Here is a 19,495-nt window from a genome sequence, read left to right as displayed (position 1 = left end):
CAAAATACTCAACAAAATACAACAAAATTTGAAAACAACTCGAATAGTCTATATCCTGTTCTATTAAGCGCAACTTTATTAAAAGAAAATATAAGTAGTCTCAGACTCAATACTCTTAGCTTGCAATGTTAAAGAAACATTCTTGTAGTACAAATCTGTTTCATTCAGCGATTGAATGCGTGAACAATTGTCCGAGCTAGCTGCGAGCACTGGGCGCCAATTAACTCCATTCTCGCTCCCACTGAGGTTACTGTGGGCGACGCTATTTGTGACAAATTAGCTGCAGGTGACATTTCTCTACGTCACAATTTCAGTTTCAACCCGACGTATGTGGATTCTGTAGTTGTGGACTTAGCATAACAAGTCTACAGCACACTTCGTGTGATTGACGCATACATACCTAACCTATATCTTGCTTCGCAAGTTCGCACGCAAATATTACAATGCATTCGTTCATATATTTTAAATAGACATGTGTATTTTGTGGATGGTCTCATCTTAACTCAGGGCCGTCTATTTCAATTAAAAGCAATGTATTTCGGCGACATTTTGCTACTCATTAACATGACTGTGTGTTCTGTAATTGCTTCTTTTGTTTTAAAATTGGATGCTTACGTGTTACAAGTAATTTGCGCATTGACACCGACATTCGTTACGCTTTCGTGTATGTATTTTATTCTATGTTTAGGTGAAGGAAGCATTAATTTACAACAAGTGATATAAAGAATTTAGAATAATATATGTTGAGAATGCACTGTGAACTAAAGAGCAAAAGAACTAGGTAGACTAGATTAATTTAAAATTTAGTGACATGGTACACGGAGATGCGGGTGTTGTGGCGGTAATGGGGGGAGGACTTTTCTCAGCAGTGGACCTCGAAAGGTGATATTGATTGATTAATTAACGGCACAAAATAATTAACTCGTTGTCGTTTGAATATAATACTGTAAATTAAACAAGACAGAAGGACTTTTTGCAATTGTTAATCATGATCCCAAAATTAACGAATTATAAAATGTAGTTGAGCAGATGGCAGATGATATCACGGGGCATGAGTAAGCAGATTCAGCAGCAGAACAGGCGACCATCACTAATAGAGCATTGTTACAATAAACCGCACCTCGAAATGTTGGTGTATGACCGAATAATGGGCCACGCGACACGCTTGATCCTAACCGAAATGAATAGGTATTCACAAATACGAGTAGCTACAGTGTGTTAAACAAACTTTGTTCAGACTCTCTCAAAGGTAACAATAGTAAATACTTATCATCATCTCAGCTGTCCACTGCTGGACATAAGCCTCTCCATATGTTCTCCAGCGCCTTGTAAGTACTTATATTGTAAATAATTTAGAAAGAACTGAAAAATTTACAACGATTTTTCGGAACGTTAAACTGAGCTCGACGTTTCGCGGGTTTGATCCTTGCATCGGACAAGCATTTGTGTGATGCAGAAATGCGATTCTTGGTGTATTTGTACATGTAATTTAAATGTTACATTTCTTAGAACGGAACTCGTATAAATGTAATAGGTATTAAATCTTTTCAAGAAAAAATTATGCTCTTCTGGCATATGATCAGTCATATGCCTTTAAGGAGCTGTTGTTAATTTTATATGGGAAGATTGAATGAATTTTATAAGTATTTATTAGTTTTCCCACAGAAACTTGTAGATATGAAGGGGTAAGGGTAACAGGATTTTAAGCTTAAATAATATCACCAAGTTTAATAGAAGGCTATATTTATCAACAAATGCAAGATAACAACAAGGACAGAAAAGTGCAACCGCAGCCAGTGCAAGAAGTAACAATTAAAATTGAATTTGATTCTAACAGTATCGGTTGTGGTAATAATTCTCAAGTTTTTTTTAATCTAATTTTCTTTAAGCAGATGTGGTCTGGAGACTATTGTAATATTCAAGCATGGGTTTAATGTAAGACTCGTCTTCTGAGACCAGGCTTTGTTCGACTCCAGCTTGCCGAAGAAGGTGGACTATATGTTCCAGATGCTGGTCGTATGTAGTCTCATCTTCAGCCGTTTTAGGAGGATCGAAAGTGATGGTGATGATAATTCCACGCTCAGTAGGCTGTACGTCACCTCCAGATACAAATTCGCGAAGGTTCTCTGATAGATAGTATCCCATGTTGCCCTCTCGGTAAATGGCAGAATCTTTGAAGACTTCCAGGTTTAAGTTTGGAGAGGTGGCTTTGAGGTCAGCAGCCAAGCTCTCGAGAGAGCCTTTGCGGACATACACATCGTTTGGTCCTTGAGCTGACTGAAATGGATAAATACTTTATTAATACGTTACACACAGAACAGTAGTTACACATTTTTTGTATATAATTCGAAAATTTTATATTTATTAAAGGATCTCTTATCTTCTTAACGAAACGTCCGGAACTAAAATCTAAAATTAAACCGCAAGAAAATCCGTAAATTTTATTTCATTGTCTAATATTCGCGTAAACCTAAGAAACCATCTTGTGAACTGATCGCAAAAAACCAAAACAACTTAAAGGATACAATAGTTCAAAATTGCGAACGAACAAAATACGAAGGAAACACAAATTAACCACGAATTAAACGATGTCGGTATAAGTAAATGATAAAAGCTAATAACTACATGTTGTGTATCAATCAAAAACAAACGATGACGCCTGTGCCAAATGTCGCGATCATAAGCGAAGGATCCGGTTCGCATCGCGTCAACTATAAATCAAATGTCTGATACCAACGTAGATATACTATGATAACAACCAGCTAGGTATAGTTGAAGTTAGTTTGATACACACACAACAGCAACATAGAAGCTGTAGTGTAAAATGAGCCGGATAAGACTCTACATTGGGATTAAACTGTAGATATGCGAACTAGGTGTATGATATAAAAAGCTTATTCCAGTAAGGTCAATATCCAGCAGCCGGAACTTCAACTAAATGTTCAAAATTAATTAATTAATAAAAAGAAAATTTTACAGCCCTCTCTGTAAAATTTTCTTTTTATTAATTGTAGAAGTAGAGTGTAGAGTCAGCCCAATGTAGAGTCTTATCCGGCTCATTTTACACTACAGCTTCTATGTTGCTATTGTGTGTATATCAAACTAACTTCAACTATACCTAGCTAGTTGTTAAGTTTGCAATTTTTATTTAAAAAAATAAAAATTGTAAACTTTGTGGCCCTAAAATGTAGAAAAATAAACTCACTTGCAAATAAGAGAACGCAAGAAGTAGCCCTGGTAGATACATTTTCTTCCAGATATTCTTAGATTACTCTTGAGCAGAAGTAGTCTCGAGCTGATCAGGTCCGTACTCTTCCCTGTCTCCAACAACTTTGAGACTCATTTCATGTTCCCACTATTTATAATTGGTATTCAGACATTTTGGCTAATTTTTCAACCTGCCTACTCAATGTATTTCATACAGCATAATGGTTTATAACAATACGCGTGAATTAACATTATAATATGATATTATAATTGTTATTGTTTACGTCAAGTGGCTCCATTAGTAGAGTTTCTTTAAAAATATGCTAAATACATATCTATTAATATGACATGTGATCTATTCTTTGTCTGCGAATTGTTTGGAATCTATAAGCGCTTCCTTGCTGTCATGAATCACCAATTCTTTTGCTAAAATTATATAATATATTCCGAAGATGTCGGCTATAACGTACATTGAACAAAAATGTTTAGTTTTAATATGCTGCTTAATGTTTCGTGATTTAAATAATCGATAATAAATATTCTTATTACTGTTTCTATATTTTGAATCGCTTTAAACTTTACGCGTATAAGCTTTAACAGAACAAATAATATTTTAATATTCTATAATAAAAAGAACAACCTTTTCGTGATGTGCAATAATAAACATGCAAATATAGAGTAATTGTTATCGAAAAAGTTTTTAACGTCTTACATAACGACTAGCGGATCCCACAAACGTTATTCTGCATGATATTTCAAGCTATTATGTTATGAGACAAAGTATGAATGAGAAGACTAATGTAGTATACTAGCTGACCTATGTATCTTTAAAGCACTATAAAAAATAAAATCAATCAATTTCGTCCAAAAAATTTTCTTTTTTAGTGTAAGCAGCCCTTAACACTTAGAGGTATAAAAAATAGATGTTGTTCTATTCTCAGACCTACCCAGTATGTATACAAACTTTCATAAAAATCGGTCGAACCGTTTAAATCGGTCGAACCGTTTCGGAGGAGTACGGTAACTAACATCGTGACACGGGAATTTTATATATTAGAAGAAGATAACAACTTAAGTTTTTTTTTTTCAAATTACCAACTAATAAAAATGTGTTTTTAAACCATCCAAAATGCCACCCTAACGCATTCAAAAATAATTAATAATTCGAATCCGTTCCGTAAATTAGGAGGAGTTCTGTATCATGCAGACGTTCAGTAGAAACATTTATATAAAGATAGTAAGAACATTAACAGCTACAGATAAACTAACCATCATCAAATCTGTCATTCACATGTTAATGTCGGATTACGATGTTCGTTAGAAACCGAAGCGGTTGATACGTCGTGAGCAGAGCTACAGTGACGAGATACATGTGGCTAAGATCTCTACCTGAAATACGATGCATATGTATAGGTAAGTGTACTGTTACAAAGTTTATACATAGGTGACTGTTAAGTGTACGATTTTAACAATTTTTTGGTATTTTCGATACTTTTCTGATGGTAGTAGAAGTCGATAAAGAGAAGAGAAGATATTATAAATCGATAATACCTGTTGAATAGTTTTTTCTTTCCAGACACAAATAATGTAGAGTCATATGCTTCAAGAATCTTTTTATTTTAGAATATTGGCTTTAAGAGAACAATAACCACCATGTGTATTTTTTGGTTTCTCCAAGTACTCTAGGCTTTTGCACCGAGTATGATTTAATAACCTTGACTCTAAAAAAATATAATTTAAATATCAAACGAACAAAGAACGCAGCATGGTTTTCCATCAAATTCATTTCTGACTCATTTTCTTATCAGTAATCTTTGACGAAAGATATGAGGTATCCAAGAAAATATTTGCCTAATAAACCTTTTTAATAATATCCTGGGACAACTCACACACGGTTATCTGATCCCAAGCTAAGCAGAGCTTGTGTTATGGTAACCAGACAACTGTTAAATTTACTTATATATTTCTAAATACATACATATTATAGATAAATTACACCCAGACACCAGAACAAATGATCATGCTCATCACACAACATTTGTCCTGGGCGGGAATCGAACCCACGACCTCCGGTATAGCAGTCAGGGTCACTAACCACTAGACCAACAGGCCCGTCCACCTTAACTCTCATATTCAAATATTGATGTCACTGAACTACAAAGGGAATGGTTCAGTAGTTTGGTGTGTGCTTAAACAAAACTCGATAACTTTGGTCTAACATCACGATCGTTGCCAACAAAGTGACCCTGGTATTAATATATGGAGGGTCTTACAAAGGCCCTGATGTCTAAACTTGATGGTTATAAATGTTTGTCTACATTCTTGGGACTTTGCAAAGGCAAATTGGAATTAACCGAAAATCTTGGTTAGGGGGAACTCTTGTCACTTGGAAAAATGAAGTCCGGAAGAGTCAATTGCATCTGCGTGTGGAAATTATCAATTTTCTCAAAAAAAAAATTGACTACATTGATTACTTCGCGAAAATAATTGGGTAAATTGTTTCTTTTTCTTAAAAAAATAGAGTAGAAGTAGAGGAAGAAGGAAGTAAGGAAGGAGGAAGAAGTAGGAATAGATTGGAAGTGGTTATTTAGAGACTCTAAAAACTTTTTTGTCTATTTGGGTACTGTGTTATGCGACGCAAATGGTTTTTATTTAACAAAATATTTCTGGCCACATCATACTTACAAAATTATTGAATGTTGGAGAATTGTTAACTTGATTTCCTTATTTGGTAAAAATTCAAACCTTTTGTACATAATAAAATTAGGAAACTGTATCGGATATTCTTTTGCGAATTTCAACCGGAAACCATTGAAGTTTTATTAAATCATTTATCAAAAAATATAAATTCTTGGTAGCGCTTCCAAGAAACAATTCAGAAAGGGATTTCTTTAGAACTCTGCGTTACCTTGCAACGAGGAAAATATTTCAGAAACCAATATTGTGCAATAACCTTTATGATAAAAGAAAACTATAAACTCAAATAGGTTAACCAAGAAGTTTATATTCGATCTACGGCTTTCTAATTTTATAGGACGTTATTAGACTTGTTGATCTCAAGAGTTGAATGGTGAATTCAGATATATTTTTTCACATCTGTGAGCCCAATACTTACCTTTAATAACACATATCCTATCATTATATATACGACCTTTGCATATTATCAGTAGGCAAATGGCGAATGACCAGCTATTGTCAGCCGTTTGTAGGGTTCTGTAGCATAGATCAAGGTTAAGCACCGCTATTACGGTCAAAAATTTGATGGTGGGTGACAAATATTTGTCATTTAACTTCCTTTTTTCTTTTAAGCCTCTGTATCATGAGTTTGACTTCTATTTGACCGGCTTTTTATCCTAACTAATATTTATCAATGTGAAAGTGTGGATGTTTGGATGTTTGTTACTTAATCACGCAAAAACGGCTATACGGATTTGATAAAATTTGGCATTCATATAACCTTTGATCTAGAAAAGAACATAGGCTACCTTTAATCCCGATTTCTTAAGTAGTTCCCGTAGGAAAATTGAAAAATTGTGTAAAACAACAAAAATTCTAAACAAATATCTTTTAACCACGTGGATGTAATCGCGGGCAACAGCAAGTAAGTTTATAAAATAAAAACATTTTTTCTGGTAAGTAAGAGTACCTAACCTCATCTTGCAAATCACCTATAAAACAAGTCTTCAATATAAATAACTAGGCTTGTCCTCAGCTGTATATCCAGTGTTATTAAATTACCCAATTAGGAGACCCTCATTAGAAGCCACAGTTTCGAATAATGTCCAATTAAGAGAAACAAGTTTGTCGCCACATGTGTTCATGTATTTACGCCTCGTAAAAGGAAAACTAATGTAATAGAATATTGCAAGTTTAACCTTTGATTCTTTGCAAGCCACGGTGACCTGTACCTAGCTGTATGATTTCTTAAAACACACCTTCAGGTGTTGTAGAAGGAAGATGCCGCTTTGCGCTGTGTTTTGTATCATCTTGGATCCATAATGGCATTAGTACTGATTTAACGATATTGGATTTGAAGATGTGGCCATGTGGCAATTTTTAAATGTTTGTAGATTTTTAGATACTTTTGCCTAACCTATATAAGTAATTTGAGGATGGCTTCTTATATCACCGATATCAGCTAGGCTAACTTTATTTAAAAAAAATGCTAAATCCAGTGAACTTTAGAGCCCATGAGATAAAAATTTGATGATAAATATTGCAGGGAATACTAAACATCACGACTTAGCATCCCTTTTTGTTTCAATACACTTGAAGTGATTTTCTTTAGATTTGTATTGTTCCTGAGAAACTTGGAAATATCGTTTTCTTGGAAACGATGGGCACCGTCCTACTTACGTCGTTAGATATAAAACTTCGGGAAAACTTTTAACAATATAAAACTCGAACAAAGGTTTAGAAACACGACGGAGGCACAGACTAATTTCTTCTTCAGTTTATTGAACGGCTACGTAGAGTTTTTTTATGTTATCTGTGAGATTGGAGTATTACAATGAAAATAAAAGGACATCGACTTGTTTAATTTGTAAATTGCTTTCAGAAAATTACTTATATTTTTACAAGTACAGTACTTTAAAATATATGATTTTAGCTCTTCTTAATTTGGGCATTATGGCATTACAAAAATCCATCGCCTGTCAAAATTTCAACTGTTTGGGTACCTATCACAGTTCATGAGATACAGACGTTTCGATATAACCTATTGGGTACCGAAACTTTAAAGAAGTTCCATCCATCCTGAAAAAACAACTGTCCACCTAAACAAAAGCTTCACATAAAGCCAATGCAACAACTCTACATTCATATTCCGATATCGATTATTACTGTTCAGTGTCCACCAGCAAATATAATTACAGGCTTTCCCGATGAGAACATATCTTTGTAATACCTTGTATTAATAATGCACGCGACGGTGACGTCACTCGCTCGTGGGGAAAGTAGGAGGCCTGAATATTTGATCACGTAACGTATAAGTGTCTCATAGATACTGGCCTATATAATATTTGGGATGGAGTCATGATGGATCAGGCAACTAAATGGCCATGATACCAGGTAAAAGCCAAGGAAAATAATTTTATAATATTTTTGGGGTGCTGTATTCGATAATACTGTTTTCTTTTAAAGTCGTTTCTCTACTTTAATATGAGCACTATAAATTAAATAATGCCATTTGCAGTATTTATCAGGTATAGACTGAATGAGAAAACGATTAGGATATTCGTCAATGTCCATACGATTTACTGTATGTTTCGTTTTTTTTTTGGATTTCCCCAAAACGCGATATTCCTATCCGTTTTGGGGAAATAGCTTTCTAATTAGAGCTTCTGAAAATAACAAACTATTTATCGAAAGCTAGTTCGAATAGCAGTAAACTAAATTTGTCAATTGATATAACGTAAGTAATTGCCTAATCTTAAAAAGGCTGTAGATTGGAGTTTTGTTTTTTATGTTACCCATTGTTTCTCGGATAACTCAGTCAGTTTATCAAGAGAAACTTCACACCAATCCCTTATGAAGACATCAGGAGCTCTATTAAAAACAAATGCAACTCTACAAAAATAATCCAATAACACAATTCCAAAGTATTCTCATTTATTTATCCAAGCAACAGCTTAGTAATTCTCAATTCTCGCAGAATATCTCGTCGTTCTGGCGTTGACGGCAAGCACTCGAGCCATTGTCATGCTAAACGCGTATCACCGGTGCCCACAAAGCCTTATTCACTACTCAACTAGAATTGTTATTGCTAATACCTTTTTAAGTTCTTTGTTTAACCGACATTTATATATTTGTATATCGTCAGGTATCGTTTTTGTTGTTGTAAGTGTAGTGTAGTTATACATGGACAAAGTATCGTAATATGTTCAAAAGTTATTAGACAAGCAATTTGTGAAAACTAAAGGTAGGTCTAATTTTTTGAAAGACCTGATTTATAGAATATTTTCTCCATTTTGTGGAATGTTTATTTTAAGTTTGATATTAAGCATGAAGTGGATCGCAGATAAAGGTTTTTTTTTTTATTAAACCACATATGATGGCATGATGGCCATGCAAGGTATGATGTTTATATTTCAGTTTATTCTAGTAATTTTATTGTGCAATAAAGTTTATTTAGGTACGATGAAAATAAATGAATTATGTTTTAATATCATATACCTCGTGAATTATTCATGGCTCATTCTCAACAGTATGTTAAGAGCGCTGTAAGATGCTTTCACCAACTGGAAAATTAAATATAATTTATGTGAGTACCTCATAAAAGTTAACTGGGAAACAGCTTATGAGATGCGGTAAACATCATGTAGTGCCTGTACTACAACCTTTTAAAACTAATTTCAAATGTTGAGATTGTGGAAGCAAAGCCTTTACGTGCAGCTTTAACAGGCTTCTCGGTTTCAAATACCGATAAGTCTAAAAGCTCGCAGTAAGTGTTCCAACAATATCTTGTGCATAAATAGTGAAACAGTTACCACCTACATTTGTGAAAGAGGATAGCGACAGAGTATACATCCCTCCTGCTAAGAACACGACGGGTTTGTTGGCTCTTGCTATCACTAAGATCATGGTAGCTCGCACTCCCGGCACTTGAGAGATTCCACTCTCCCAACCAGAAAAATATGCTGCCTCGCCGATACGCTGACTCTACATCGAATTAAGAGAGGAAAACTGTTGTAAAAAAAAGAAATATTAATAGGCTGGTGAAATGGTGAAAAATTAATAAACTGTTCAGAATGGGAAGGAACAGAGGAAGTCTTTTCGTTTTTTTTATGCTAAGTTAGTTTCTTTTCCACTTTAAGATGATTACACGGATCGACGATCAGATAGTCCTGCAAAGCTTATATGCAAATATTGATGCTGGCATTTCAAGTTGCCTTCTACATGGTGAAATGCACCAAATTTGTATTTTTTCCTGACCTTTGCCTAATTTTCGCAAAACGTCAAAAGACGAACATTTTCATTAATTCCCAAGTGTGCCTATACCGTAAGTGTATGCAAAGGTAAACACATAGACAATGCTCGAGTGACGGTCCACATACATACATACAATTAACATTAGGCGGCATCTGCATCTGCAATGGCTTTCTCTCGTAGTTGAATGTTCCTAGCATTTGCAATGCAGATGATCGGATCAACAAATTTAAGCGCTCGCTACCGTACTTGCGAAGCGCAACTGTCTCGTATTGGACCTAATTTTGTTACCTGTATTTTTACAATGCAAATCACGGACTAGACTAGGTAAACTTTTGATTCCGTAACTTATTTTTTCTCAACAATTCCAGAGTACATACGTCCCACAGCTGGGATAAGACGGTGAAGGTGAAGCTGGTATAAGAACCTCACGATGTTTTCCTTCATTATTTGTCACTGGTGTCTTAGAATAATTAAGAAAGTCCATGTGACTACTTAAAAAAGTCACGTTGCCTGCCTTAGGATCAAACCAGCTTGCATACAAATCCATGCGCAGACACTTGGTTTTTTCTATGTTTTTTTTAACATGTGAAAACCCTTTCGCCGGCTTTGGGATATCATAAACCAATGCCAGGATACGTGAGCATCATGAACACAACAGTCAGGTTAATATAAGTGTCATCGATGTTTACCTTCTGCTTGTAGACTTTATAGCAACTAAATGTACTACAAAAGTAGGTACCTGCACAGTGACTTCCTCGCACCATCGGCAAATCAGATACAACGTGAACATATTGTAACCCAAATACAGGAACGTCATGATGAACTTGCCCAAATTGTGAGCAATGGTCTGAAAGATAAATAACCAACGCTTTCACTGATCAGAACAGTACATTGAACAATCTTGATCTTAAAGAGCGCCGATTATTTTACTTGTAAGTAGCACTTAAACACTAGATTTTACTTCTCTTTTGTATTAACTTATTTACATCTTAACGCAATGATAAATAATCTCTTAAGCGAAATTGATCATTTTTCCGTATCTGAAGCAATAATCTGCAATGTCGAAAACTGCAAAAAGAATATTCCTACTGGTGAAAAACTACTAACTTTCCTAACTCAGAATATTCGTAGTATTTGCCGAAATTTTAGTGGGTTTGAAGTTCTTCTACAGAACCTTGATATAAGTTGTGACATCATAGTACTTACAGAATGTTGGTTATCAAAACAAGTAGATAATTTGCCATTGCTAGATGGTTATACTATGTATAAAACCGCGATAAATGTCAATCAAAATGATGGCCTGGTTATATATATTAAAAATACCCTAAAAGTAGCAGTAGAAGAACCCTTATTCCAAGGCTGTAATAGCCTCTTGATTAAAATTAACCTAAACATAGTAGCATTGGCTATATATAGGCCACCATCTCAAAATGTAGATACTTTTTTAAACTCGCTTAGTATAATCTTAGAACAGCTTTCGTCTTATAATAATATCATACTTTTAGGCGACATAAACATAAACATTGTTTCTGGGAAAATTAACACTCATGCACATAACTACCTCAATATCTGTACATTCCATGGACTATGGCCAGCTCATGATTACCCTACACACCAAAGTGGTTCATGCTTAGATCACATATTTATAAAGTCTAAATTACCATCAAAAACTTATATTACGAATTCATCGCTTACTGACCACCAAGCAATATTACTAACATTACAAACCTCGTTACCTAGAAAAAACTGCATGCGTAGCATAACAAAATTAAACATGACGACACTTGAAAACGACATACGCGACTTAAATCTTGACCGCGTTTACAGTTCTAGTGATCCAAATATTAGTTTGCAGTATTTTGTTGGTTCATTACAAACTTTAATTAGTAATAATACCTCTAACAAAATGATACCTAGAAAATACAGCAATATTAAGCCGTGGATTACGCCTGGCCTTCTCCGTTGCATTAGACATAGGGATAAACTTCACCAAAAGCTAAAACTTGCACCTGATAACGAGATGCTTTCCATTACTTACAAACGCTACAGGAATTTCTGTAATAACCTATTGAAAAAAAATAAAAACCCAATATGACAAAGTTCAAATACAAAAAGCCGGCAAAAACAGTAAGCTGATATGGAAAGTTGTTAAAAGTAACACTTTCAGATCTAAGAAATCAGACTCTGCTCTAGAACTTTTAGCAACAGATGTAACTCCAATACTAGCGGCAAATAAAGTGAACAATTATTTTGTCAATTTGGGTAAAGATTTAGCTGAAAATTATTCCCGAAATTCTTGTCCACAAACTACACATATGTCGCCTAATACCTTATATTCGTTTGTGTTATTAGATACGGACGTTAAAGAGGTTGTTAGTATTATAGATGGTTTAAAAGACTCTTGTGCCGTTGGATGGGATAACATCCCAAATAGCGTACTAAAAAGATTCAAGCACATAATTGCACCTCCACTAACTTACATATTTAACTTATGTTTATCGAACGGTATATTTCCTAATCTGCTTAAAAAGGCCTTAGTAACCCCAGTTTTTAAAGCCGGAGACAAAAACAATATTACCAATTATAGACCAATTGCAGTTCTATCAGGAATTTCTAAGATTTTGGAGAAAATAATTAACGTTAGGCTTATTAAATATCTTGAGAGCAATAATTTGCTTTCGGATCGCCAATTTGGCTTTAGATCAAAAAGATCAACTAACCAAGCGGTGCATCAGCTAACTAACTATGTATGTACAAGTCTAGATAAAGGTATGTACACAATGGGGATCTTCTTAGACCTTGCCAAGGCATTTGACACCATTGCTTGCTCTCTGTTATTGTATAAACTGGAAAAAATTGGTATAAGAGGAACACAGCTCAAATTATTCTCGGACTATCTTAATAACCGTGAGCAGTGCGTAAAAATTGGTCAATATAGAAGTGCGGGACTAAACAGCAGTAGTTACGGAATCCCCCAGGGTAGTATATTGGGACCTACTTTATTCCTAGTTTACATAAACGACCTGTGCAATTTGTCTCTGCAAAATGGTGTCATTATATCGTATGCTGATGATACAGCTCTTGTGTTCTCAGGCAAGTCTAAGGATGAGGTCTATCAAAATGCCCAAAATGGTTTTAATGCAGTGTCTAACTGGCTTAACAATAATATTCTAACATTAAATTCAAGTAAAACAAATTACATGTTATTTTCAATGAGAAATAGTAATAAGTCGACTACTAACCTAAATATTTATGCGCATAAGTGTAATACGAGCGCGTCCGCGGCGACTGCATGCGCTTGCCCTACATTAGTAAAAACTGACAATACTAAATATCTAGGTGTCACTATTGACAGTCACCTTAATTTCCGTAAACATATTGATTCATTATGCACCAGAGTACGTAAATTAATCTATATCTTTAAACACTTACGCAACATTGCAGACTTTAATCTAATTCGCCAGGTGTATATGGCTTTGTGCCAATCCATTCTTACCTACTGCATAGGCTCATGGGGTGGTGCATCTAAATCTATTATTTTGCCCCTAGAACGTGCTCAAAGAGCAATCCTAAAGGTCGCCACCTTTCGTCCTTTCAGGTTTCCTACTCACCAGTTATACAGGGAATGCAAAGTACTTACAGTACGCCAGTTATTTATTCTACATATAGTACGACTCCAGCATACTGAAATTGGTTTCAGCCCGGTACCTTCCGGCAAGAGAAGAAAGGATTTAGTTTGCACTAACCCACAAACGCAACATGCTTTTACTAACAGATTTTATTTATTTCAAGGACCCTATTTATATAACAAGTTTAACAGGCTACTTAAGTTATATAGTGTAAGCTTAAATAGGTGTAATAGAATGGTAACAGAATACTTACAGTCCCTCAATTACTCAGATACGGAAAAATTGCTAGAAATATTACAATAAACTGTTTAGCTTAGAAATTATAATAATAAGTACAGGTAATGTAATTAAATAATTCAGGACAGCTTGTCCTGCTTAGTCTTTTATAATACAATTAAGTGATAGAATTACATTAAAATATCCATCAATCATTTTTCTGCACTGATAACCCGAAACACAGGTTTAAAACAAACCTAGTTCGGGTGTCCCTATATTATCCTTAGACCATCCTTCTCGTATATTATTATGTTTTGGTGTAGATTAACTCAACTCCTATGATTATGACTATTAAGATATTTTTACTGGTTTTACATCCGAGTCATTTGTATTCGTACATGTATTTAAGTAATGTGAACTATGTTTTTAATAAATATATATTTTTTTTTTTTTTTTTTTTTACTGTAGATAAAACTTAGCTATTGAACTTCCTTACTCGAGGATCATTGTAAGTAAGTTAATTTTCAGTCTAGATATTTTTGCCGAGTTTACTTTATATTTAAAATATATTGTACGCATGTTGGGACGGAAAAGGTTAAGATTCGATTAATGAACCAGAATTATTAACATAATATGCACCGGCTTTGTATCCACAAACAAATATCATCGCAAAGAAATTAAAGTTTCCTAAAAAGCCCATACAATCTCATTCAAATCCTATAACTGTTAATCGCTGGAAGTAGTCAACTGGTCTGGTAATACAATATCCCGTACGATATTAGTGAGCAAACATTTAAGGCGTCCTTTTCGAAAGTTCTGCTCGCATTTAATAAATCCTCTCGTTAATCGCCTTACTCCAACTAGTCGAGCTTTAAAGCCGTATAAGTTTTAGTATTGGAACCATATTTTATTGGAATAACTTCGCCCACAGACCAACTTTTCCATTTTATTTATTGTGTTCTGAAAATACTCACGGTTGTAGCTTGATATCCTACGAAACATATGAGTAAGCCGCTGCATGCTAACTGCCCAAGCATGGGAGCGCTCAGTATTGCTTTTAAATCCATGGACTGGCTGAAACATTGTTCAAAGAATAAAATAACAATTGGCTGCAGATAATTGTAACCAAATCATAGTAAATCAATCTTTCTTTCATTTTCCGAATGGTTAGAAGATTAAAATAGAACCAGCCTTCACCGGATAAAGACAACTTCTCATGTAAGATCAATCGAACTTCGATTTAGTTTAATGGATGAATAGTTTCTTCTCTCTTCCACTATTGCTTATTAGAAAGAGAAGGCAGGAAAGAAGACAGTTATTTCTAGTATGGCTACAAGTTTTCCCAAACCCGTCGGTGTAAAGGGCTGATTTTGCCAATTAAAACCATCTTTTGTTTTCATAATTGACGTCCTTTTGCATGTAGTGGAACCGCTAAAGGTTGGCAATGATATGGGCTATTTTAATCTGATACTGCGCTATTTATCAAGTGAGGTATATATTTTCGTAAATGTGTATATAATATGCACTTACTCCAAGATAAGCCGATGTTTTCTCACTAATTCACTTAATCTTGCCAAATATTTTTCTTTGAATTTCGTGTCTTTCACTAATAAATCCTGTTTGATACCTGCAATATAAATAACTTTATAATTTTTTTAGAATCAACCTACTTACTTATATAAAATATAGAATGTGAATGTTATGTAAATGCTATTGTTTTATGAGCAAATTACACGGTGTAAATCGGTATCCCTCTTCTGCAACCGCCTGAATTAACCGTAAAAGATCGCTTGAAAAATAGCCCTTAACCAGGTTTAGTTTTGGCCGTCCTAATTTACCCCGCTTCATTTCAATGAACTAGCAAAAGCATAATTTCGTCTACAGTTACCGACATGTTCCGTTTGACAATTGAGTAAAAGCATTCATAAATGACCTAGTTCACTGAGCTCAGCCTTGCAAAATTCAGAGGAAAATTTTCCAAATTTGACGTATGACAGCAGTGCCTTTAGGCTATTGAAAAACTCGACCTCTTGTTAAAAAGGACGGCTTCCATCCGCTTTGAAATTCGCGACATTTTAATTTGCTTTCAATGAAGGTGAAACCTGTGAACGTTGAACGTTGAATGTTTAAAGCAATGTGCACATGACGGCCCGTTACACTTTCTGATAAAGGGGTGCAGATCATAAAAAGTAAAAGAGAAATTATGAACCTTTATTTTTGATATGGCATTTTTGTTCCTGAAAGAATGAAGCATTTTATACTCCTGGTCCAAACAAACGACGATCTTTAACAAATACACATTATTACATTTGCGGTAACGAAAGCCATAATCCTGACAGATATTGATTTCACAAATTAACATGTTTTCATCGATAGATATCAAACTTTTGTCACGACTTTTAAAAGGGTTCGGTGTATGCGATGACTATGAGTCTAAAATGACTATAACAATGGTTTGACCTCTTTGTACCTTCAAACTCTACAGCACATTCCTCAAGTAAGTTTTCGAAGCAGTCAGCGAGGACAGCGTATTGACAGATGAGGGGTATGAGGTAGGCTTGCATGATGACCTCAGACATGATGACCAGGAACGAGGCATAGTTGAACATGATCCCAACCACCACATACGTGATTGCGTACCGCGTGGGCGTGTGGTAGGCTATTGGCACCTTCACATCTGTTATCAGGTTGTACTCCACTTCATCGACAAGTGGGTAGGTGTACCTGGGTAATATACATCTTCAGTTAGTACACAAGATTTTTCAAAATTAAAAATCAAAAGTGTTATTTCAAGTAGACCGTTTTCCAGGCACTTTCAAAACGTTACAATAATGACTGTACTGTGTTCCAAAATGTCATTGATATGGAAAAGAATCGGTAAGAAACTCCATAAGTTACTCTTTTAAAAATGAATATACGTAGTACATCTTATACATTATTATTTATAATGCAAGAACAGCGCAAAATAGTAAAATGGTACAAAATAATGAATCCTCATTACTGAAAAAATAAACATGGTGCAACTTTATTAACGTTTCGGGTTCAGACTCTTCAAAATAGACTCAAATGTTATTACTTAGAAAGTATTACAATTAATTTTGAGTAAAAGCAAACACCGCCTGGCATAAATGCGTAAAAGACGTTTTGAAGTTTGAAATGAATGTAGACATTCATTTCTCGAAGTTGGAATAACTTCGAGTTGCTCGCAGTCCAACTCGTTACAAGTTGAGCTAAGTGCAACGTAAATGTGTTAAGCTCTTTGATTCAGTAAACACGACAAAGGATTCGCTGAAATTACTTCGAAACTTGTAGCGTCTTTAGGCAATCGAATTAGACGGAGGTTCAGCGTGTAAGGTGTATTGTATCTTTCTTTGAGCATTTCGGGTATAAACACCTGGTTCTGTACCCAAAGGGTAAACAAGGAATTTAATTATTGAGGCATCGCTATCGGCAATCAGTCTGTCACCAGCCTGTATTTATTAAACCATGATAGCTATTAATACAAAATTTTCACGGATATAGTATAAATAAAGATCGAGTATAGGCAATGGTTGTTCCTACCGGCCATCAATTTGGGTGATAAATAAGTTTGGGTGGTGGCACGCACAAATTTATTTGTTTCCCAACCGATTTTAATTTTTATAGCGTTTGCAGAACCGTCAATATTGTAAGCCTGATTTAAAATATTTATCATCTTTAAATATTTACTATTTAATAAGTAACTAAAATGAGTAGCTACCAGACAGCCAGAGTGAGGCACGACAGAGTCATCAGCACCTTCAAGTATTTCCTGTGCGTGTTCACCCAACGATCGACTATTTTCTTTCTATTACTTGTAGATATATCAGAAAACTCCATAGCCTTCGCCAGCTTCTTGTAGACGTCTTTATTGCTCACCTATAAAACATAATCATATAATTTCATCATCATCATCATCAGCCTTGAATAATCCACTGCTGGGATTAGGCCTCTCTTTGTTTATTTATTTCCTCTGTATCTCGCCTTTTGGAAGAGACAGAAAACTGAAATTAATAAATTACCATTTATTATGAGCCACGTTATTTTCATTGTCCAGAGACCGAATATTCTTGCAACTTAAAAGCATAAACCACTGCGCAGCACTTATCGGTTTTTTTCCTAATGGAATCCTTTTTGTCCACTAACTTTTATGCACTACAGGAATAAAGTGCTATGGAGATGTCTGAATGCACCTCAAAAGGTGTAATTTACGAGATAACCTTATTTACAAGGCGTGGTTGCTTTATTGTTTTGAAATTAATTTATTTGGATTTATTTTGGATTCTTTTAATAATCTGAATAGTAACTTAAGTATCATGACATCCATTGAGGATTAACAACACTCGAATTTCTCAAAACCTGGCAGAAGAAATCCAGTATTTTGTCAGACACCAGTGATCAAAGACCATTGCCTTGTATTCAGCCGTTTCGCTTCCACATCTTGCCCCATTTATATATAATCGTACTTTTAATACTAATACCGATGTATTCGTATTATCTTGACATTTTCCCCTTTTCGCTACTATTTGCTTGAAACTTACATACGTATGTGGGTTCTTGCCTCGCCAATCATATACAGTAATGAAATCAGTAGATACCCTGATAGATAACAGATCAAACATACCATTATCATGAGTTTCCAGATAGTGATCATGTGTATAGAGATGACGTTAATGCAGGAGATGATTTCGTCCAGGCTCAGGTTGTCGCCGAGCACGCGCCATATCTCACAGATCACTACCAAAGCTGACAGGATCCTAACCGTGCTACTGTATATCGTGTATTTGATATCGACGTCGGATGTCGATAGCCCTTTAAAAAGGGATTATGATAAGCAAATGGTTATTTAGAGGCTTACAAACTGGTTAGAGGATAGTCTGATAAACAAAATACAAACGTTGAAACAACAAAAGTTTTAAGGGAGGGAACAACGGATCAAGGGAAAGAGGAAGGCCCAGTCAACATTTTTAAACATCTAAACGTTATTTATTCTTATTCTTGAAAACCAAATAAAAAATCGCCCAAATTATGTATTTTACAAAGACTTTAAAGTTATAATGCATCTTATGTGTAAATACTAAAATCTCCCAACTAAAGCCTTGTAAGTTTATAGGTATTAACACTGCATGCTTATATGACCAGTGGGACTTGCTCGTAATAACGTCAGGACTTAATAATTTTATAGAGATAGAATTATGATCTTTACCTGTTATATAAGAGAGTCGATATACGGATTCAAAGAACGCCTTCTCCAAAGGTCCGGCTTCATCCAAATCCTTCCCATGCGTTATCTTCCTCCAAAAAGTATTAACGATCTTCATTGTTCGTTGCTCTAATTAGCTAATAGATATTGAGGGCGGTCGATCCCACAGCCACTAATATATCTTTAGGTTTCAATTAATTATTGACATAATGCACTAATTACATGCATGTCAGTCAATGTTGGTTTCCATTTCCAAAGTTTTGTTGTGTTTTTGTGAATATAATAACGTGAA

At 34.9% G+C, this 19,495-nt stretch overlaps 2 protein-coding genes across 2 annotated transcripts; both read right to left on the bottom strand.

Moving 5' to 3' along the window:
• Positions 1-1,726: 1,726 nt before the first annotated feature.
• Positions 1,727-3,682, bottom strand: LOC113500643. Its single transcript, XM_026881502.1, has 2 exons — positions 3,206-3,682; positions 1,727-2,277 (listed from the first exon to the last, which is right to left on the bottom strand). The coding sequence occupies exons 1-2, from the start codon at positions 3,245-3,247 to the stop codon at positions 1,885-1,887; spliced, it is 435 nt and encodes a 144-aa protein (XP_026737303.1). The 5' UTR covers positions 3,248-3,682; the 3' UTR covers positions 1,727-1,884.
• A 5,707-nt stretch (positions 3,683-9,389) lies between these two features.
• LOC113500632 (odorant receptor 13a-like) lies at positions 9,390-19,495 on the bottom strand. Its single transcript, XM_026881484.1, has 9 exons — positions 19,207-19,495; positions 18,625-18,812; positions 17,722-17,879; positions 16,453-16,706; positions 15,513-15,609; positions 14,957-15,056; positions 10,877-10,984; positions 9,703-9,867; positions 9,390-9,446 (listed from the first exon to the last, which is right to left on the bottom strand). The coding sequence occupies exons 1-9, from the start codon at positions 19,319-19,321 to the stop codon at positions 9,390-9,392; spliced, it is 1,242 nt and encodes a 413-aa protein (XP_026737285.1). The 5' UTR covers positions 19,322-19,495.

The sequence above is a fragment of the Trichoplusia ni genome, chromosome 14 (assembly GCF_003590095.1).
Source record: "Trichoplusia ni isolate ovarian cell line Hi5 chromosome 14, tn1, whole genome shotgun sequence".
In the NCBI taxonomy this organism is placed as follows: Eukaryota; Metazoa; Arthropoda; class Insecta; order Lepidoptera; family Noctuidae; genus Trichoplusia; species Trichoplusia ni.
Note: the sequence above shows the minus strand (reverse complement) of the source record. Positions and strands in the feature narration are given on the sequence as shown.